The sequence below is a fragment of the Ischnura elegans genome, chromosome 7 (assembly GCF_921293095.1).
Source record: "Ischnura elegans chromosome 7, ioIscEleg1.1, whole genome shotgun sequence".
NCBI classification, from domain to species: Eukaryota; Metazoa; Arthropoda; class Insecta; order Odonata; family Coenagrionidae; genus Ischnura; species Ischnura elegans.
In genome coordinates, this window is record NC_060252.1 from 34,162,467 (window position 1) to 34,183,515 (window position 21,049).

Below are 21,049 nucleotides of genomic sequence, written 5' to 3' on the forward strand. Positions count from 1 at the left end.
ATACATGCTTTATATGAATGGGATCATTCGACAATTCTACTTTATGATCGATTGTGATGGAATTTGTGAAACGGAAAGGCCCGTATTTCCCGTTATCCGATCCGTCGCCTATGACCTTAATCCTTTTCAGAAGAGTTAATGACGTCTTGAACTCAGGTAAAGCGGTATAACGCTGCTCAGCTACTTCCGCCTTGTGCATGGGCCTCTCCCAGTTCGCTGCTGTTTGCACTCTTGCGAGCGATTCCTTCCCTGAAAGAAAGGTGAACGAAGCTTCTCTCAGAACGATAGAATGAACCACAACTCTAATGACGTCATTTACTCTTGAAAAGTGGGCGGCAACGTTTGCATTTATTGTTGAAAAATTACGGCAGAACAGGCTATTTTCTTAAATTATTCTTATCCTTATTACTTAAAAAAAGGTTATTTTCTTTCTTCGTAACTTATTTTCCCCTTCCATTGACGAAATTCTTTTGATAAATTGCGCTTTCTGGTTTGAGCACATTCTCTTTAGAGGTTGACTATTAATGTGGTATATTTCATGCCTGTTGTATTCTGATATCCCCGTATATTAACAGTGGTGAAATTCACATAGACTGCGATGGGGAAATATTTCCCTGGACCGGGAGTCGAACATTGGACCTTCGACTTTCTGAGCCTCTGCTTAGACCGCTACGCAATCCAGGTTATTTTAGCTTTTAGCTAACATGGAAAGTTTTCGGAGGGTCACGGCGGTGGTGAAATTCACATAGACTGCAACGGGGAAAATTTTCCCTTGACCGTAAGTCGAACCATGGGTCTTCGACTTTCTGAGACACTGCTTAGACCGCTACGCTGCCGAGGTTTATTAGCTTTTGGGTCACATGGAAAGTTTTGAGAGGGTCACGGTGCAAGATGTGCCGCGGTCTACTAAGCATGGCAACTCTACAGAATATGGCTCCCTAAAAGCTACTACCCAAAGGTTAACTCAATTACAGCGCTTAGGCTGCGATTCGCGGTAAATGTATTGTATTGCATGCCTACCGCGTGAAGCCGCGGAAAGCCAAAGGTCCTTGGTTTGATTCCCGGATCAAAGGATTTTTTTCCCATGGCCATTAATTTGAATGGTGTAATGTCTGTATTTTCTTCCAGCGAAAAATGGCAGTGAATATTTCTCTGGCCTTACACCGGGTGAGGACCTTCATATCTCTTTCCGACATTTCGATGTGCAAGTTGAATATCGAAACGTCGGAAGGAGACGTAGAGGACCTTACCCGGTGTGAGCCCCGAGAAATCATCAGTGCCATTGCTTTTCGGGAGAAAAACCAGACATTAAATCATCAATATTAGATACAGAAAAATGCTAAAACTTCTAAATCGTATGAAGCAATATTTTACTTTACATCCATAAGGACAACTACCTACTTCATAATCATTCCCACGAGAGACTGAATTTATTAGGAGAAGCTCTCTTTAGCACACTTCGAATTAACGCGAAAAAAACGTCTATGCTCATGAGTTCCCTCTGCAAATAGCATAAAAGCCACCATATTTCCAGGTCCGACAGAAGCAATAAGTAAGACAGATCTTTTGCCGAACGGATAAATATGGGCATTCGTTTTTCCCCCGAGTTATAAAGGACTTTAATAAATGCTAGTCCTAATTTCCTTAGAGCACTTCCATTTTATGTAAGAACGGCTGGTGTCCTTACACCCCTTGCCACACGCCTTTTAGGCGGGCTTGCGGGGTATTATGTAGATTTAAATGAAAGCCATGTTATGCTCCTTACTTTTTGAAAATTTTTAAGACCATACGAAGTGCGAGACCCGAAAAAATTTTCACTGTCATGTGCGAATGCGGTGTCAAGGACTTACCCAGGATCAAAACTACGGGGGGGGGGGGGGGCAAGCCATGGTTGTCCAAGTTGTAGGTAAGATTTAAGCATGGAAAAGTAGAATGAAATCAAAATTTTAAGGAAACTGTAACAGCTCTATGTTAGTTTTTAAAATTATTTTCTTGAAAAAATATTATTTTCCTTCAAGAAATTTGCGATTTTTGCTTCTAGGAGGGGGGCAGCTGCCCCCTCCTGCCCCTCGCTGGGTACGCACATGGTCAATGTCCCAACACCTCCTGCCACACGCCTTCTTAGGCGGCTCAGTGGGATAGGATGTGTGCTATGGATGATGCTCCAAGACAAGCCGACGTCAAGCGAGATCGGGCACATTGCATTATACGCTCACAATTGACCGTATAAATCTCACTCCCTCTCCCCCTCCTCCTCCTCACTGATTGTCACTTATCTCGTGGCCCTTCGCGCTCTCCGGGACGCGGCGTCGCTGATAACGGCGCCACGCGGTGACAGATGCCTCAATCAAAAAAAAAAAAGCTCCCCCCCTCTCCTACTCCCCCTCGACGACGTCTAAGAGCAGCACCGTGTTTGCGAGTGCGCGCACCGCATTGAGAAACTCAACTCCCGAGTAAATATTCGAGGGAGGCGGGCGGCTTCATCGTCATGCGAGTTCGTCGCCCTCGATCCCAAGCGAAGAGACGTAAATACATAAAAGAAGAGGAGGTGGTCGGGTTGAAGGGAGGGTCGGAGGGGGGAGGCGGGGCGACATAAAATTAGACAGACTGGACGCGCAATCGAGCGGGAGGCGCGAGAACTATGATTCGGGTCTTTGCCGGCGGAGAGGCGGGCGTGCTGAGAGGCAGCCAAGAAGGTCTTTCAGCGTTGCCGCGGCAACTGCTGTGTTACGGACGAGCGGCGGTACTACCACGTCGCGTAGCGGTGCAGTGCAGGGACACTAACCATGGGCGTACCCAGCGAGGGGCAGCTGCCCCCCCTAGGAGCAAAATTCGCAAATGTAAAGACATTTAAAAATTCATAAATTTCAAAACTGCTCATTTTGAAAATGTGAAAACTTTCTACTCAATCATAGTTATTGTGGCAGATGCATATTTCGCCATTAAACTTTAAAGCACAAAATAACACGAAGTTTAAATCTGTCCTGAATGGAACTGAAAATGTACACATTTTTGATGTTATTTAGAAGCAAAGGAAAATATTTAAGGAAAATAAGCATATAATTTTAAAAACTAATAAAGATCTGTTACAGTTTCCTTAAAATGCTGATTTCATTCACTTTTTCCATGCCTTAAATCTTACCTACAACTTGAAAAACCATGGCTTGCCCCCGCACTTTTGATCCTGCGTACGCTCTTGGCACTAACATGAATATATAGCCTTAACCCTTTCTAACCCTTGGCTGCTTCTAGAAGAAATTAAATTTCAAGATGTATCAGAAAGGAAAGACAAAGGCAGGTTACACAATTTATTAAATACTGCGGCCGGTTTCAATACATATTATCATCATCAGGCATTTGTAATAGATTTATTTCCACATATATATTAGTCAAGAGGGGTGAAAGGGTGGAGGAGAGTTTGGGGGGGATGGTTAACAGCGTCAAGGATTGGCTATTAGGGGTGGGGAAGTTAAGGGGAAAGGGGTATTATATATGAGGAAATAATTCTATTAGAAGTGCTTGATGACGATTCTATGTATTGAAACCGGTTGCAGTATTTAATAAATTGTGGAACCTATCATTGTCTTTCCTTTCTGATACATCATGAAGTAGTTCCATCATGTTCCGTCTGACACGATTGAATTTAAAGATTGCAAGACTTCTCATTTTGAAAATGTGAAAATTTTCTGCTCAATCATAATTATTGTGGCAGCTGCATATTTCGCCATTAACCTTTACAGCACAAAAGAACACGAAGTTTAAATCTTTCCTGAAAAGAGCTGAAAAAGTCCACATTTTTGATGTTACATAGAAGCAACTTTGGGTTATAATGGGTTTGATGTAAAACTGCGTGAATCAAGAATATCAAAATTTACAGTATGAACATGACAATGTTTATTTTTCTTGTCATACCACATTTAAATAACTGTTTGGTTTTTGAAGTCATTAAACTCATTATTTAATAGATTTTTTCTACTGTATTATCCGAAGGACGAGGTTTTACAACTATTAGCTTCTAAAAAATCTGATTCTTATGAAATTTTTTTTTTCACAAGGTTTCAAATTTAAGGTGACGATATTGCATTTAGTAATGGGAGGAAAACGATTTATTCATTTGAAAGTCGTATCGCATCGAATAAAAAAACGTTCGTCAACAGCTACGAGATGGTCCTACAGCGTGCCTACCGCTACAACGGTACTAGCACCTTGTGGTGCAGTGCGGGAGTACTACTACGAATATTACACATGCTAAATGGAGAAAAACTGTTATTTTCATCGCAGATTTTAAAATGTCGAATAAAAAAATGTTTCTTTCTCATAATTTTCTTTCTTCGTCGAATCAATTATTTTTCCTGGAAAGGCATCTCCTCTCAGCATTTATTATTACCACATTTATTATGCTCGCTTTCTAGTTTGTGTGTTTACAGGAGGTTTACTTGGTAAAAAGGTTAGAGAGGCTCTGCTCTGGTGACAGCAAAAACTCGTAAAAATTTTTCAGAAAGAAAAAACGTGTGACCTAAAGTTGCAAAGTGCTTTTGAGTGCAAACAAATTTGTTAGATTGCGTCCTTCATGAAACATCAAAAGAATTGATTGTGGAGTTGGTAGTTTTTCGTGATAAATACAAGAAACTTCACTATCTAATGGAGGAAAGTCCTCGGGGCTGATTGAGTGACGAAAACTCTACGGGGTCTTGTTTATACTAGGACATTTCTTTACCACGAATTTTTATACTCGCTTTCTTGTTTGTTTGTGTGTTTGCCTTTCCGGGAAAAATCTTGCAACTCAAATTTCAATCACTTTCTGATTAGCTAGGGCGCTGAATTTTTCAGAACTGGATGGCAATGCAATTTTCATAATGAGGGGATTCCTTCATGATGGGAACAGTATCACCAGTTTCAGAAATAAAATATTTATGGGGATCCAGAAATTCCATTCAAAATCCAATGCAGGCGCTGGAATCATTATAGGCGTAATGAAGTCTCTTCAGAACACCTACAGTCTCTTGTTATCTTTTTATCTTTTGTTAGAGTGGGCGACTCTTGGGTGGATTGAGGCTCTCGGGAAGCAGTTTTTTCTTGTGCAGCCATTTATTTGCTCTAAAAATACTAAAAAGTCTAAAAGAACATTACAAAAAATATTATTTTGTAACATGCTCGAGAGATAAACTAAAAATAAAACCCTGATATATTTTCGTGAGAGTATGTGTTTCATTCCACATTTTCAAGGTTTAATCATTACGTAAAAATATAAAATGAGTCATTATTACGACTGATATTTTCAATGAGATATATCATGTGGGAATATAAAAATTACGAATGATAGTTTCAATGAGATATTTTGCTAATGTAAAATCGCATGTGAAACACGTATGCCTTGATGACACGTAATTAAGGAACTAATGAAGAAACAATAGGAAGGAGCTAATCAAATTTATAAGGCATTGCAATTATGACAATTAGATTCAGGGTACGAAATTAATACGATGAAATATGAAAAGTGACTTCCATCAAATTATCGTAAAAACTTTTTTTTACATTCTTCTCGAACCATGCGGTTTTATTTTATTGTCTATACAGTTTCCGGGGCAGCCTACTTACATCTTCGTGTTAGTTGTCTATAAATAGTGGTGACGGATGTATTGATGAAGAAATAGGGAACTACGAAGAGATGAGTGAAAAAATACGTAAATATTAAGAAATAGGCTGAAGGGAAGGAATCAATTGGAGAGTTGCGTAAAACCAATCTAAAGATATTTGGTTTGAGGTGAAGATAAGAATTATAAGCAATAGAAGTTAACTTAATTATTTGCATCCAAAGTTTCTATAATTCATTATGTTCATTCAATTTCGAAGTTTCTGATTATATATCGAAAATATTTTACGGCATTCAATGTGACGTGATGTTTTCTCTCATTATGGGCCCCTATAAAACACTTGTTACAATCTATTGTAACCACCACCTAAAAGCATTAAAATTATGCATAACTATAATTTTTATATCATCAGAAAATCCGTCCGCTAAGGGCATTAATTATGAAAATACGATAAATCGGTCATAGCAGTTTTCATAGGTAAGAAATGGAATTTTTTAAATAGCTTCTAGCAGCTAATTTTTAATCTTGTGTAGCTTAAGAGTTTTGAGTGCAAAATAAAATTATTAGAATTATTTATCTTTGTACCACTACATCGTTTTTGAGCATTCGAAATGCGGTGCTGCTGAAGAATGATGGAGGTATCGTGGATCGACTGTGCAAGTAACGAGGAAGTGCTAAGAAGAGTGGGAGAAAAGAGAAGTCTTCTAAAAACCTTAAGCAGAGGACGGGACAGCTTAGTTGGCCACATTATGAGACGTGATGGCCAGATGAAAACTATCGTAGAAGTACAGGTGGAAGGGAAAAAGGGCAAGGGACGGCCCCGAATGAGTTACATAGGACATGATTTATAAAGGGTGTGAAAGAGAAGAAATTCGTCGCTATGGAAAGGCTAGCGGATAGGAGAGCGGAATGGAGAGGTGCGTTAAACCAATCTTAGAATTGTTGACTTATGATGACGATGGTTGTTTCTAAAAAATAGTGAATTACATTAGACATCAGATTTAAAAAATTAAAAACAGCAATGATGGATGTCAAACCCGTTTCCATAATATGCTTGTAATAATATTTGAAATTAATACTTTAAATAAACTTAATGTTATTAAATGATACGTTTCAATGAATGGCATTAGGCACACTATCTCCCATGATTTCCAGCTTATAGCTGCTACAGTTGCACTTTTTGTGAGTGTGACGCATAATTTAATTGAAATGCCACCCTCAGCGTATTGTACATAGATATATTGGGATTTGTCGTTAGAGTAAGCTGAATAAAACTCAATTTATTGTAACATGTAATTGTATTTTATGTGTGCATAAATTACTATGCGACGCCATGGAGCGGTTGATTTTAAGAGCGGCTGAATTGAACCTCAGACATACTAGATAAGTATTTGTATTATTAAAAAAAACCATTCACAATATGAATAGTAATAATATTTATCGAAAATACACTAAAAATGGAATATTACGACATTTTACCGTCTCTCGTTTTTCTCGTCTATCATGTATAATTATGTTATAATAAAAAATTAATAGCTAGAAATTACCGAGTCATCAAAATAAATACAGGTATAAAATCAGATGAATAAATAATTTGTTCAATAATATTTAATTTCTGCCGCTTCGAATTTATAGTTTTCCACGAAAAATCTTTTTCGCTCCCGTATGAATTCAAAGTTTATTAATATAAAATAATCCTAGACAGGAGTCGTGAAAGGCAGCAAAATGCTTTTCCCTGGCAATTATACTTGGATGCAATTTAATTCCCAAAATTGACTTGTCTTCGTTTTAGTGTAATGTGTACCTCAGGTTTTGTAAATTGATAATCTGTTTTCTTTTTCATGATGTTGACTAGATGGTGAAATTAGAAAACTTTTTATTTCAAAGCTAATGATACCTTTTTGTTTATATCAGAGAAACCAAAAAGGAATTGTTTCTCATCACCTGAATTATTGAGAAGGATACTGTTTGGAATATCCCTATTTTTTACCATTAATTTGTGCCGTGTAATGACATTTTTTTCTAACCTGGCAGAGTACGGAGGAATTAATGTAAACAAATTATGTGCTGCGATTCCTTCACTATTTCCAAAATAAGATTTTTCGTTTTACTAAATTACTTTCGTTCCCATTTTATCATTCTCACCTCTGTTCCTTGTTCCTGTGATAAATTTGTAAAGTGCAGACGTAGAACGTAGGCAGCTTTTTTTTTTTAGCAATGTGAGGCACAGTTTAACACGCTACGAATCATGTTTTCATTTCATTACATCAGATAGGATATATTTCTCCAAACACCGATAGCGGCTTAGTGCTCCAAATGCTCTATGCTTTGTGAAATTTGTGCCATTATGCTAAGGCGAGCGTAAATGGCAGCAAAAACCTAGCTTCTACGGGATGGACTGAGGTATTCAATTCCTTGGGGTTCTACGTTGGTTTACCGAATTTCTGACATTGAGATATCACTTTACGTGAATAGGGTATTTTTATGTGAGAAACGATGGTCGAACTAAAAATATTAAAAATTGTACACTTTGATGATAGAAGAAAACACTACAACTCTACATTTATATTTTTTTGAACTTTATAATTACCGGTCCATTTTCTAATATGTGTTTCCATTCATTTCCATGCTCTTAATTACCTGTGAAAAGTTTTAATGCCTAAATATAATGATCCAAATTTTCACAAAGAGCATAATTTTAACTGATCCTTTATGGAAGATTGTCACAATTTCAGTGATTTCCTCAACATACAAACATGATATTGCAACCTTAAGATAGGTATACTACAGCCCTCCATTGCTCCCGATCCCAAGTTTGCTATTTTTCCTCCTTGGAGCTTTTTTCCCCATATCTTTCTTGACCTGTCTTGCGCATTTGTCCCATGGTCTCCCTGTGGGGACTTATCAATTTTTCCTCCCATTATGTTACCCACATAAGTGCTATGTCTCACCACGTTGCCAATCCATTGTGTTCTCCATTTCTTCAGGCGTATTTGATTTTTCCCATTTTTTTGTTTGCTTGTTTCAGGTTCATCAAGCCTAATGAGAGTACTTAAAATTTGATATAGTGTCCTAGACATAAGTGCGGTAAAAATGTATCCGAAAATCCCCATAGGAGGACCATAATTCAAGAGTCATGAACATGGAAGATAAGTCATTTCCGACAACTCTCCCCGATTTCCATTATTAGCATTGCGAAATCACTAGAGTTCACTTCGGGGGAAAGTGTTTTAAAAATTCCTTGCTTCTACGGATGAGCGTTTGATTGCGAAAATTACAGGCTTGGTCGTTATATTCGAGTATTTGTACTTTCATCTATACAAACATCCTCAAGTGACATACAAAAGGTGGAAATCCCCAAAAATTGGATGTACCTATATCCTTGCCTCTTTATTTAAAATCAGGAGAGAGCTCTACTTGTTCTGCACTTCCCTTTGTTCTCTACCAATAGGTTATGTTTACTTTGCCAAGGCACGTTTGGTGGAAAATGATGGTATTTCGGCATCGTATCCCTTGACTTCGGATTTCATTTTCTCAATTGATAGCCACGTCTATGCTCTTCAGCGGGCACAAAAAAATAGCATTTAAAATCCACAAATCTAGAATATAGTATGAACTTTTGTCCTAAAAACCTTAGGATTTCCCCAATCATCACTTGGATATTGTGTTGGTTGCCCAAATTATTGAAATTGAGATATCGCTTTGATTAAAATTGAGGATTTTGTGTGTGAAAATAAAGTCAAACTAAAGCATATTAAAAATTTTACATTTTGAAGATGGAGAAAAACACTGCAGTTTCAATATTCGAGTTCAGGATTAGCTATAACTTCTAAATTGGATGTAGCAATAGTTTATTCTGCATCCATGAGGATAGGTACTTACTTCATAATAATTCTCTTGTGACTCTTTTAAATTTTTTCTCCTTTTCCAATAGGATTTTGTCAATTTACGGCATCATCCACATTTGAGCATATTTTTCCTCAGTATTTTCTCGGATGCAATTATTTTTAATGCGTGAAAAAGAGAAAAATGTTCACTAACGTACAACCTGCAAGCTCCAGACACATAGCTTTGGGGGGTCATCGGGGACTTGACCCCTCACGGAAATTTTTACCCTTTCGGTCACTACCCGCGACTCGTCTACTGAGGAGATTTGTCTGATACTCCATTTTCGGTAAACGTATATTTTATAATGCTTGACTACAACCAACGATGAAATTAACGTCAGCATTATGCAAATTTGCTGGGCAAATATGTAGGGGATTTAATGAAATGCATGATTTTCCGATTCGTTTTGATTAAAAAACAAATTATAAGAACATACAGTCGGTATACGACCAAAGATCCCTCTGAAGCACATGTTTTTGCAACGAGCTCTAAGCTCTGAAAATTTCAAGGTAATGATAGCGAATAATACGTCATCAGAAAGACAATATACGATCCGATGAGAAGAAGGGCTACGCTTCTCAAAAGAAATTATATATACCTCTGCGCCGATTCCAATCCTTTATACATGCTTTTTACTTAACTTGCTCTGTCTGCTTGACTGTTTCATCGATGGGACATTGTAGTTGATTTTTCACCCACTTCCCATAGTCGGATCACCTTGAAAATGTCAGTTAAGATCAGAATCAGATGAAGACGCATTACACTATTCCTAGGTCTTCATAGGCAGTATGAGCCGCCTTTTTTACAATTGATAGATTTTTATTTGTCGATTTGCGGGATAATCCTCATATTTTACGTCAGTTTTTCCTTGTATGCAATTTTTATGCATGAGAAACAGATAAATGTTCACTAAATTTCATTGATTGCTCAGCTTCAGGGTGAATAAAATTTACGATTTCATTCTTCTTAACATATCACGTGTCATCTAGCACAACGATTGATGCGTCTACCCTGCGACCCGGCAATTGACTTAACGCGTCTTCAATTGTTTTAGGCTTCTGTTTTTCGCAAATTACGCGTTGAAGTTTTTAGTAGCCATAAAATATGGCTCACTTTTCTAATAAAAATTATGAAAATAATGTTAAAATGAATTCAAAAAATTAATTGAATAAAAAAATAACAGAAGAATAGAATTAAAAAGAAATATTTTTAAAAACTCACTTTTTCCAAAAACAGTATAAATTTGTTTCTAATAAGCTTAAGCAATAAACATAAATTCCACATGTTTCAATCTCCTAGTGATTAACCCCTCAAGCGCGGCAGGCATTTAATTAAATCCCATCTCAGCGGCCGGATGAGATTTAAAAATCTTCGCCTTTTTGGTATACTATCATTCAATAATTTATATCTTTCATAATATACGATCAGTATCGTTGAAAATTTTTGTATACATGCGCAATATAATGCGCTACTATATATTAATTTTTCGAGCGATTTGAAAAAATATTTATTGTTTTATGTATCTCATTTTATGAACTAATGAATAAATTTTCAATTTTGAAAGATTTTTATTTGGTTTCGAATAAGCTACGAGATATCTAACATTCCATGCATTTAAAAAATACAATTACATGATGTTATTTAGTTATTTGGGGTTGAAAATTTCATAACAGATTGGATACTTTCGATAGGATTACCCGTTTCGCCTACTTGAAAATTTCCGCCCACTTCTCTGACTTTGCTCCATTATTACCGTATCATTTCATATAGGTAATCACATGCTAATGTTTCAAACGTCAATATGCAAATATTCAAATGATTTACCTTAGAAAATCTGCTCTGACATGATTTGAAGCAATCCAAACATAATCCCACTGCACATTTTTCACAACAGTACACGCAACTCTTCATTTTCCATGTTACGCACAAACTGCACACCTCCTTTGAGACTTTGATTTCTTCCCAGCTGCAGGAGTAGTCTTTAGGAAATCTATTTTTGTGATTCTTGGTACTAAATTGTGTAATGAGTGACGGCCAAGTCCAAACAGTTCGTATGACGTTGGATATTTCAAAAATATTACCTCGCCCAATGGCACGCGAAATGATAAGTCAAATTTTTATACGTGTTTTTCCTGTGAACAACATATGAATTTAGGACTGCCTCATTCAATAGTCTCCTAAATAACTTCATACATCACTTGTAATGGCGTTTTCTTTCCATTACGTACGAATGCAATAACAGGTCCTTGAAATTCACCCCACCAATGATTTTATTATAGCCTAACACACAAACAGACTTCCGAGTCCCTTTTTTGCCTTTCAATACTATTCCCATTTCGTAGGATCCCCAATTATAAAAAAATACCACACACAGGAAGTACACCCGATGAGAATTTCAGCACACTGCCTGAACGAACACCACACAGCATGAATGACTCTGGTGGACTGGGTGGACTGAACCTCGTGGTTTAGAAGCTCCCTCAAGAGGCGAGAAAATATCTCGAAGGGGCCCTGGTATACGCTGACTGTTTAGATGGAATCTTATCTTCGTTGATTACTGTCCAGAAAAAAAAATAAATAAATAAATGCAGAGCGAAGCACATGGCCCCTTCGCTTAGGACGCTTAGGACTAACGAGGCGGACCAAACACACTTGGGGCTCGAGGTGACGACAAACAAGGAGAAGACGTAGAGATGGCATTGAGCTTAGAAGATACCGTATCTCAAGCTAAATTAGCTGACCCTTCTAGACGTCTCTCAAGCAGAATAGGCGGAAGTTTTCATGATAGAACAGTTGAAGGAAGGCGTTGAGTTTTTGGACCGAAGTCGTCAAGGCGCTGGTTTAAAACGGAATTTTATTGAAGCATTTTCAAAAAATCTTGAAGGCATAAAACCGCTATGAATATTTTATTGAAAAGGAAAAACATTTCTTCAAAAGATAGAGTAATTAGTTTTAATTTAACATACAATATCTGGCGGGGAAAAAATATTATAAACAGTAGGTCAGGAAGCGTACTGGGTACGCATGACGGCGGCATACGAAATTTAAAGGGCGCGTACTGGGTACGCATGACGGCGTTGAGGGGTTAAAATCTTATTTTTTGTGCGTTTTTATCGTTTTTTGAAAAAATGTGCTTTAAATCTTTTATTTTATATTTTATCGTTACAGTTTACACATTCACTCACATGAGCACATGCTTTCTATCACTCTTGGTTGCCATGGGCGTAAATATGTACATACAGGAAATAGATGGTGAAACAGAGAGATGGTAAGCATGAATAAAACATTGGGAGTAACTGTCCCGTGGTGATGGAAAGATGGCCGAAAACTCACGGAAAACGTTTTACCGTGACTGGGAAAGATATCAAGGATTTTACTAGCAGAAGCTAGGGAATTAGGAACTAATAAAACATATTTTAGAAAAATATTAAGATCCGTGCTACAAACATCAGTCAAAATATGATCGTAGGAAGCTAGAAAGGAAGACAAGGCTCACAAAGATATCGATTTGTCTATTCTCATTTTAGTTTCTTAACTCGATAGCATGTATTTAAACTGACGCTCAGTCACAATCAGAATGAGAAATTTCTTCGCTTTACGTGGGGTGAGGGTATTTCCATTCCTTATTCCATTTCTTGGAGTTAAGGGGCTCTACCTGGTGTTTTTTCCCTAATGCTCAGTCACAATCACAATTTGAGAATGGATATCTTTAAGAGCGACAGGGGAGAACATAATATTAGAGCCATACTAAATTTCCATGTCCAACAGAAGCGCTAAATTAAGAGAGATGTTTTGCCGAACGGATAGATGTGGGAATTATTTTTTCCCCCGAATCACAAAGGACTATAATAAATGCTAGTCGTAATTTCCCTGGGGCACTTCATTTTTATGTGTAAATGTCTGGTGTCCTAACACCCCTTGCTATACGCCTTTTAGGCGGCTTGCGGGGTATTACGTAGGTGTAGATGAATCAGGCACGGAGTATAGAATTTGTAAGTATATTGCTGTATAAATGCATGGTTTTGTGCTTATTCATCCAAGTAATGTATCTTTTAAGTCGTAATCTGTTTCGAATTAAATGATCTGAGAAATTTTTAAAGGTAGTAAACTACTAGATGCCCTCTGCATGTTTTTTTTGCTTCATGTGGGGAGAGGGTATTTCAATTCTTTATTCCATTGTTTAGAGTTAAGAGGCTCTGCCCGGTATATTTTTCCTAAAAAGCACGAACTCATCGAATAACCGGCAAAGACCTCTAGTTTATTACACCTGTGATTGAGCTTGTGCCTATGGCATTTATTTAATAGTTCCTAGTGGTCAACAGGAACGATATTGATACGGATTTATTATAATTGAGAGTCGGCTTCCGTGTGAAAAAAATGGAAAAAATCAGCGGTCGTATGTACACTAAAGCATTTTTACGCATATAAATATAATTTTCAGGGAAACCCACGGAAATAATGTTGAAGATCAGGCTTCTGTAAAATTAAAAGTGAGAAGAAATTATGAAAAATATTGCCGCAAACGAGTTTCGATTTGGGGAAAACGACGTGGCTTACGAAAACCATAACCACTATACAACAGCTCAAACATACAAGGGTGTAAATTTCCCCTGTAAACGTTTAAATGCGTTTTTATTTAAACTGTTGAATATATAACCTCTTGGGGTAGCTCCCGATGGACTCTAACGATACAAAGATTGATTGAATTCTGAGACCCGCATCTCGGACACAGCCCTTGTAAGAGCTACAAACTAGCAAGGCTGTTAACGGTAATTCCATAAATGCTGTCTTCACTAGATAAGGAGAAACTAAGAATCATCAATATTGCGTGATCAAAAGCAATTTCTGCACAACATTTTTTATTGTTAGCTTTTTCAGTAAAATTTTTTAGCAATTTTTTGCCTGAAATCGCTATTGATGACGTGATTTTGACGTAATGGAGGTTTCCGTATCCAGCAAAGATAATATTTTTGTCACTTACTTTCGGAAATGGCCCAAGTGTGGCTTATTGATGTATCAGATAGTTTGATAGGATGACCATTCATACGACAATAACGAACTTGCGATCAAATTATATTATTACAACACTTTTTTGTTTGCCCTCTTGTGCGGGTCAAATCTTGCAACTCAATTTTAACCCACTTTCCGATTACCATAAATCTGGAATTATCTAGATAACTCAGAACCAGATAAAAATGCAATATATTATAACTTTTATTGTAATTAGAACCGCATCTAGATTTTTACGCAGAAATTTAAAGTAAATATGGAGATTAGTTCGAAAAATGGCCGCCCAAATCCGATGACAGCGCTGCAATCATCAAAATGAAGGCGAATTGTAAATGATGAGAAAATCATAGCAACAAATCTGTTTACACCAACGTTTATCGGAAAGTTGTTGCGAAAGTAACGTTTTCTTTGTAAAAATTATTTGAATATTGTGATATTTCTACTAACAACTCGCTCGACGAGCGTGTGAAGACACCTCAAGAATCAGTTGCAAGGGCTGGCTGAGGTGGCCCTCACGCCTCGTCATTCAAATTTCGACTGTGCGCGTAACACGATCAGAAATGGATTCCGAGATTAAGGATTCAGGGACGACCTCTATCGTTGGCGACGAGGACAGCAGGGCTGCCACTGCTTCAGAAATGAAGAGCCTCTCCGAATGATGCAAAGAGGACCACTCCATATGCTTGATTCATTGGGTGATTTCTGATGTTGCCGCACCTGAGGTGGTCTCAAAGCTATTTTAAATAAGAGGAGGAAATTTTGTTGGACGAGAACAGTGAAGCTGTGAGTATTCCCTGAGAAAACTTGTGACTCTCAAAGGGAAAAACCCAAGTTTGGCCAGCAGTTTGCGTCCAAACATCGCATTGTGATAGAATATGACATTTGAATAGATAATTGTCGTGTGACAAGAGCTGGATTCTTGCAAAATTCCAAAAACTATAACGCTTTGTCTTCTCTTTGAAGTTAATATACATGAAATCATGAATTCATATATTAACACATAAGAGTATACAACCAAAAATACGAACGCTTCGTGAGAGAATTGACTTTCTGAGGAATACTTAGTATTCATTGAAGTATTTTATGCCCCAGGGAAAAATGAATTCTCATATATATATCTAGCGTCTAATGGGCCTTAGTTTTCGAAAAAATATCGACGGAATTTTCTTTGTAAAACACCTACATATATGCAACCCGAGATGCTACCATGCCACAATATAATGGAAATCTAGCCCCATTCACAATAACAGTGACTCCTCTTCCGTTGCTAGGCTCGAAGAAGAGTGCGGAAGGGGTATGTTTCCATTATATCGCGGTTAAACACGTGAGCGAAAAGAATTATCTCTTATAATTCCATTTTCGGTCGTACACTGCGAAGTTCGGACGCAATCTCACGCTGACACTTGGATACCTTCTGTCGTCAGGTTGTTTCAAACAATGATCGTTAGGGTATTCACAACAACATTCATAAAATTACCCGACAAACTAGCCGTTAACATTTATGATCGCCACTATAACCCCATCGTGACTTCCGCAAAGCGATGCGCTAATGTCCTTTTACTTGTGGTGGCGGCCATTTTGAATGCGCGGAGCAACTCGAGCTTCTTGTATTGAGTTATATTTGTCATAATATAACCACAAAATTACTAATAACGAACCATAGCCCTGTGAAAAGTGCTTCCCTAAATCAGTTTACTAAATCCCTTTCTTAAATAATACTTCCAAATCAGACCAGTCCTCTCACATAAGCGTTAATTGGTCGTATTTCACTGCCATTACATTTTGAGCATATAAAATAAGCTTTATTCTTGCAGCTGTTCTCAGATTAAAAATAATGAGATCAATACATGTTTATCAAATGTTATAGTCATCCTCCAAAGTGCCATATGAAATAAAAATATTGCGATATTGCGAAAATCGTTCCTTACGTGAAGGCAAATGTACACTTTCAACAAGACTATTAATATTATTCTAATCGTAGCGTAGTTATTTGGAACATATTAATTCATGAAAACTAATGCCCATAACTGATTAAGATTGTCCTAATCGATGATTATGAATACCATTGTTGAACAACATTGATAAATACAAACATATCCTGAGCTTATTGCATCATACACATGTTATTTTCCATTCAATGATGTCTTCTTCATGCTTCAGGGTTTAATTAACCAAAACATTGAAGAAAAGCGCAGTAGGAAATGACTATCACATTGCGCACTCAAAATAAGCATGAAATTTCGTCGAACTTAGCGCTATTTTTTTCAATTATTTACTTCGGCTCCCTGGGTATTTATTTCTATGAGCGTCGCTATGGATCTAAGGACACTGTAAATTAACGCCTAATTCTTCCCCTCCGCAATTTATTCCTTTTTTACCTACATATCACCCTTATAAAAGCTCCGTAATTGCTTTGCGGAAGTTTTATATTGTATGCACTCTAGGTCAAAAAAAGTTTCCTAACAAAGTGAGAGGTGCCACTGATGCTTTAGATAGAAATTAGAGTTTATCTATTGTTCTATGTTATTCTACGGGTTTGCACCTGAATCAGGGTAACATGGTAAATTATTTTTCTGTTTCCAATCTGTTTAGTTTACAACTGTTTAAAGAGAATGTACTCCTGTTGAATTGTAGTGCTATATCGCCCTGTAGTAATGACAACTTGAAAGTTTTCTCGTTCTCCTTGCCTTTCCATGAATTCCAGGAAAAACCTCCCATAAAAACAATCAAATTCTAGTGTATAGGCACTGTAAATTATTTCAACCTCCGAGTTTTTCGCCTTGAATAATATGCAACATGAGAGAAAGGTAAATTTTCTTCAAAAGAGTATGTCCTTCAATTTTTCGACCCATTTCACCTATTTTTAGTGAAACAGCTAGTTTCTTTGTAAGTGCAAAGTGGAACCGACAGGGATAAATTTTGCTCAATTTCGGATTTCATTCACTCATGGACCACCGAAGTCCGGACGATGAGGCTTCCCTGCCACTTTTTTGAGATAATAGCCAGGTTGGGGAAGCATGAAACAAGGCCATATCTTCTATTCCGATGTAACTAGAAACTTCGATGAAATTTACAGAAGGTATTATTTACAGCAAATGAAGCATTCTAAAGTATTATCACACTGCAAAACTGTCGTTCATTTGCCGAATTTGATGCTAAGTATAAGAGTATTAAACATAGCAGCGTGTCCCGACTGACTGACTGATTGACTCACTTACCAGCGCGCAGCCCTAACAACTGAAAATAGAGCCATGAAATATAGAGGGTGCATTTCTTGTGTCATGTGTGCGCGCAGTAAGAAATGAGTTTTTGCGAGGAAAACTAAGTGAGGTTGTTTTTACCCCAATAATTTTTAACCTATTGAGTCCCATGAGAAAAGCATTGAATTTCGTACAGACCTTATCCTACCGCTCTTAGAAGCTACTCCGGTAAATGCACACACCAACTGCATTGTTTCATAAATGTTAAGTGTAAATTGAGTATTATAGTGGAACATGTGCCCTACATTTTTCGTTGTATGTGAAGCAATTTATGTCGAGACCCCCTCAGACTATAGGAATCCTTTTTAATTCTTGTAAGTTCATGAGAATAACGTTTTTTGTTAAACATCATTTTAATAGTGTAATTTGCTTCTTATGCTTTTCTTCTTTTCATGCCTCACCTTTTGTTTCACTTACATTACCACTTTCTTCTTTCTCTCACCTCAATTTTTTAAAATTTAAAACTTTTAGTTCATTAATTTTTTTCTAAGTTTCACCCGAGATAGTTGATGAGCATTTAAGTCATTGCGTGGAAAAATGAATACTGTATTTTATCCCATTTTTTAAAATTTGCTATACGCTTCGTTTTCTCCTCATTTTTGGGTTTTTCTATCCAAATTTATCCATTTCTCTTTTTATTTTTCAAATTTATTCATTTAAATCATAGAAATCAACCCTGGCAACGTGGCGTTAAACATTTTACAGCAGTGAACATGCATTTATTCTGAAAATCCCGTGAACAGTAAATCAATGGTTTAATAACAATTGTAAATCCATATCTTCATCTTCGCCTCCCCAAAAAAAATTCCAGCATGTGCCATTCGCTAGTTTGATAATATGAGATTTCACTAACTTAAGCTTGTTCTAAACTGAAGCTCTAAGTATAAAAATCCCTGAAGACGGTGAATAACTCATTCTCCGAAATGTTGGTGGTACGGATGATCTGAAGCAGCACATCACCACGGCGGAAAACCGAAAACAGTTCTCCGCAGCGGAATTTAATTTGCGAGAAAAACGAGTGTTAAGGGAACGCATCCATCCCCTTGACCATTCGCATTTTGTCTCTTTTGATGACGCATTGCTCCTTGGAAAATTTAGATGTTATCTTACAGTTTTCATGATACACACATCAAAACTTTGTCAACATTTTCCTAATTATAGAATATAATTTAATTACATCTGAGAAAATATTGAGGTAACATATTCAAATTTGAGATACGGCCATTTATTTCCCTTGGTCTACTTTATATTACCAGAGCATTTCAAGCCGACGCCATTAGATTTATGGCGAATCCGATAGTATTTTATTTACGATGAACGTAAACGAAATGGATTGGTCGAGCCGGTAGTTGTCTTCCACCTAGCTCGCTTTCAAAGTTCAAAAATGGTCGTTCTATGGTAGAATGAGATGATGAACACTATTACTTCTTTGAAACTTAAAGAAGTAAGGAGTTCTCAAGAAGTAAACCATCTACTTGAAATTTTCAAAGAATGTAGATTAGACATTTGTCAAAATTTTTCTGCTGTTCAAATATTAAAAAAAATGCGTCTGAGAAAATACTCCATTGTAATGAGCGTGAAAATGCCTCATAATCGATTCATCTGTGCAAAATGAATGTGGGATAAGGTACTCAATCGAATCGTTTTTTCTTCATTCTCCGCAGGGCATGGCGCCTCACGGTGGCGCCGAGGCTGATGAGGAAGGCGAAGGGCAGCTGGAGGACAGCGCTTTCGTGAAGCCAAAGCGGCGGAAGGGCCAGGATGCAACGCCGGCGATGGCCACCGAACCTCCGGAGGGCGGATGGGGCTGGATGGTGGCCATCGGAATGGCAGTCATGTTCGTGAGTACAACCCCTGCACAAACCTACACCTCCAATCATTGGCTTACCCTCGGCCACCTTACCCTGGAAAAGAACGAATTTCCAATATACGAGGGTTAAGAAAGATTTCGTGCTTTCCCGGCGAATGGACTTGGTAAAGAGTTCTCGGGATCGCCACCGTGTCAGGAACTCCATATCTGCCAACGTTTCGATGTCCGACTCGGTCATCGTCCTCAGGGCTGTGTCCGAGGGTTGTTGTGGTGGCTTGCGTGTTGGCTACCCACCCCGTGGGCTCGGGTTCAAATCCCGGCGGTGGAGGAGATTTTTCAGAGAATGCCCGATCCCTGCTTGAATGTTGCGTGGAGGACATTTCAAGAGCAACACTCCGTCCGTCGGATGGGACGTTAATCTGTGGTCCCCTTAGCGCCTTTCGTTAAGAGCAGGCTAACGCCGACGCGGTATTTCTCTCCACTCTTCCAATCATACCCTTCCCTCATGGCGCAAATGACCTCAGCTGTCGGTCGCCTCCTCCAAATACCTACCAACCATCCAATATATGAAACTAGTAAAACCAGCCATGTTTGGTCATATTTGTTGAATATCGGTACGGGAGTCGTGCTCGTGAACTCAGCCTAAACTTATCTTAACAACTTTTTCCAATCAGCGGCCGCCTTTCCCTGGAAGCGAACAAAGTTCCAGTACAATAAAAAATCCAGCCACATGTCATGATAGTGGCCATTGGTATGGCTTTCGTTTTCGTGAGTACAACCTGCCCTAACATGACCACCTCCGATCAGCGAACTCTTTCATTAATTTGCCACGTTCCTGTGGAACCGAACGAAATTCCATTGTAAACAACTAAAAAAAACAGCCAATGCGGTCATGTTTGTGGCCACCGATATGGCAGTCGTATTTTTTATTACATCCATTGCCGAAATGAGCACTTACAAATAGTGGCCATCTTCATTAATGGGCAACGTTCAACCGAACAAGATTCCAACATAATCTACGAGTAAAACTAGCCACATTTTGTGACCATTGCTATGGCAGCCATGTTCGTGAGCACCGAAACCTGCCGCAACAGCCACCTACAATTAATGGCGGTCAACGGTAATCATTATTTTCCCGGAAGCAAACGAATTTCCAATATTAGCAAATAGGAAAACCCAGCCACATGTTGTCATGCTAGTGGTCAATCGGTTTGGCCTTCGTGTTTGTGAATATAGCCAAAACCTCCCCCAAAAACCAAATACAAATAGCGGAAACCTGCGTTACATTCCATTTTTTCCGGGAAGCAAACGACTTTCAATTTAATTAACAAGAAAACCAGCCACATTTTGTCACGTTAGTGGCCATCGGTATGGCAGTCATGTTTGTGAGTATAACCTGCCAAAAGGGCCCACTCCTATCAGCGGCCAACTTCGTAAAAATGGGCCACGTTCCACTGAAACCGAACGAGAACTTGAAAAACCAGCCA

At 38.0% G+C, this 21,049-nt stretch overlaps 1 protein-coding gene across 1 annotated transcript in view; it reads left to right on the forward strand.

The window, feature by feature from the left end:
* Window positions 1-21,049, forward strand: part of LOC124162531 (monocarboxylate transporter 5-like) — a 146,612-nt gene that overhangs the window by 66,658 nt on the left and 58,905 nt on the right. The window contains exon 2 of the mRNA XM_046539100.1: window positions 19,417-19,593. Within this exon, the coding sequence (XP_046395056.1) occupies window positions 19,420-19,593 (174 nt within the window). The 5' untranslated portion in view covers window positions 19,417-19,419. The remainder of the gene's footprint in view (window positions 1-19,416; window positions 19,594-21,049) is intronic.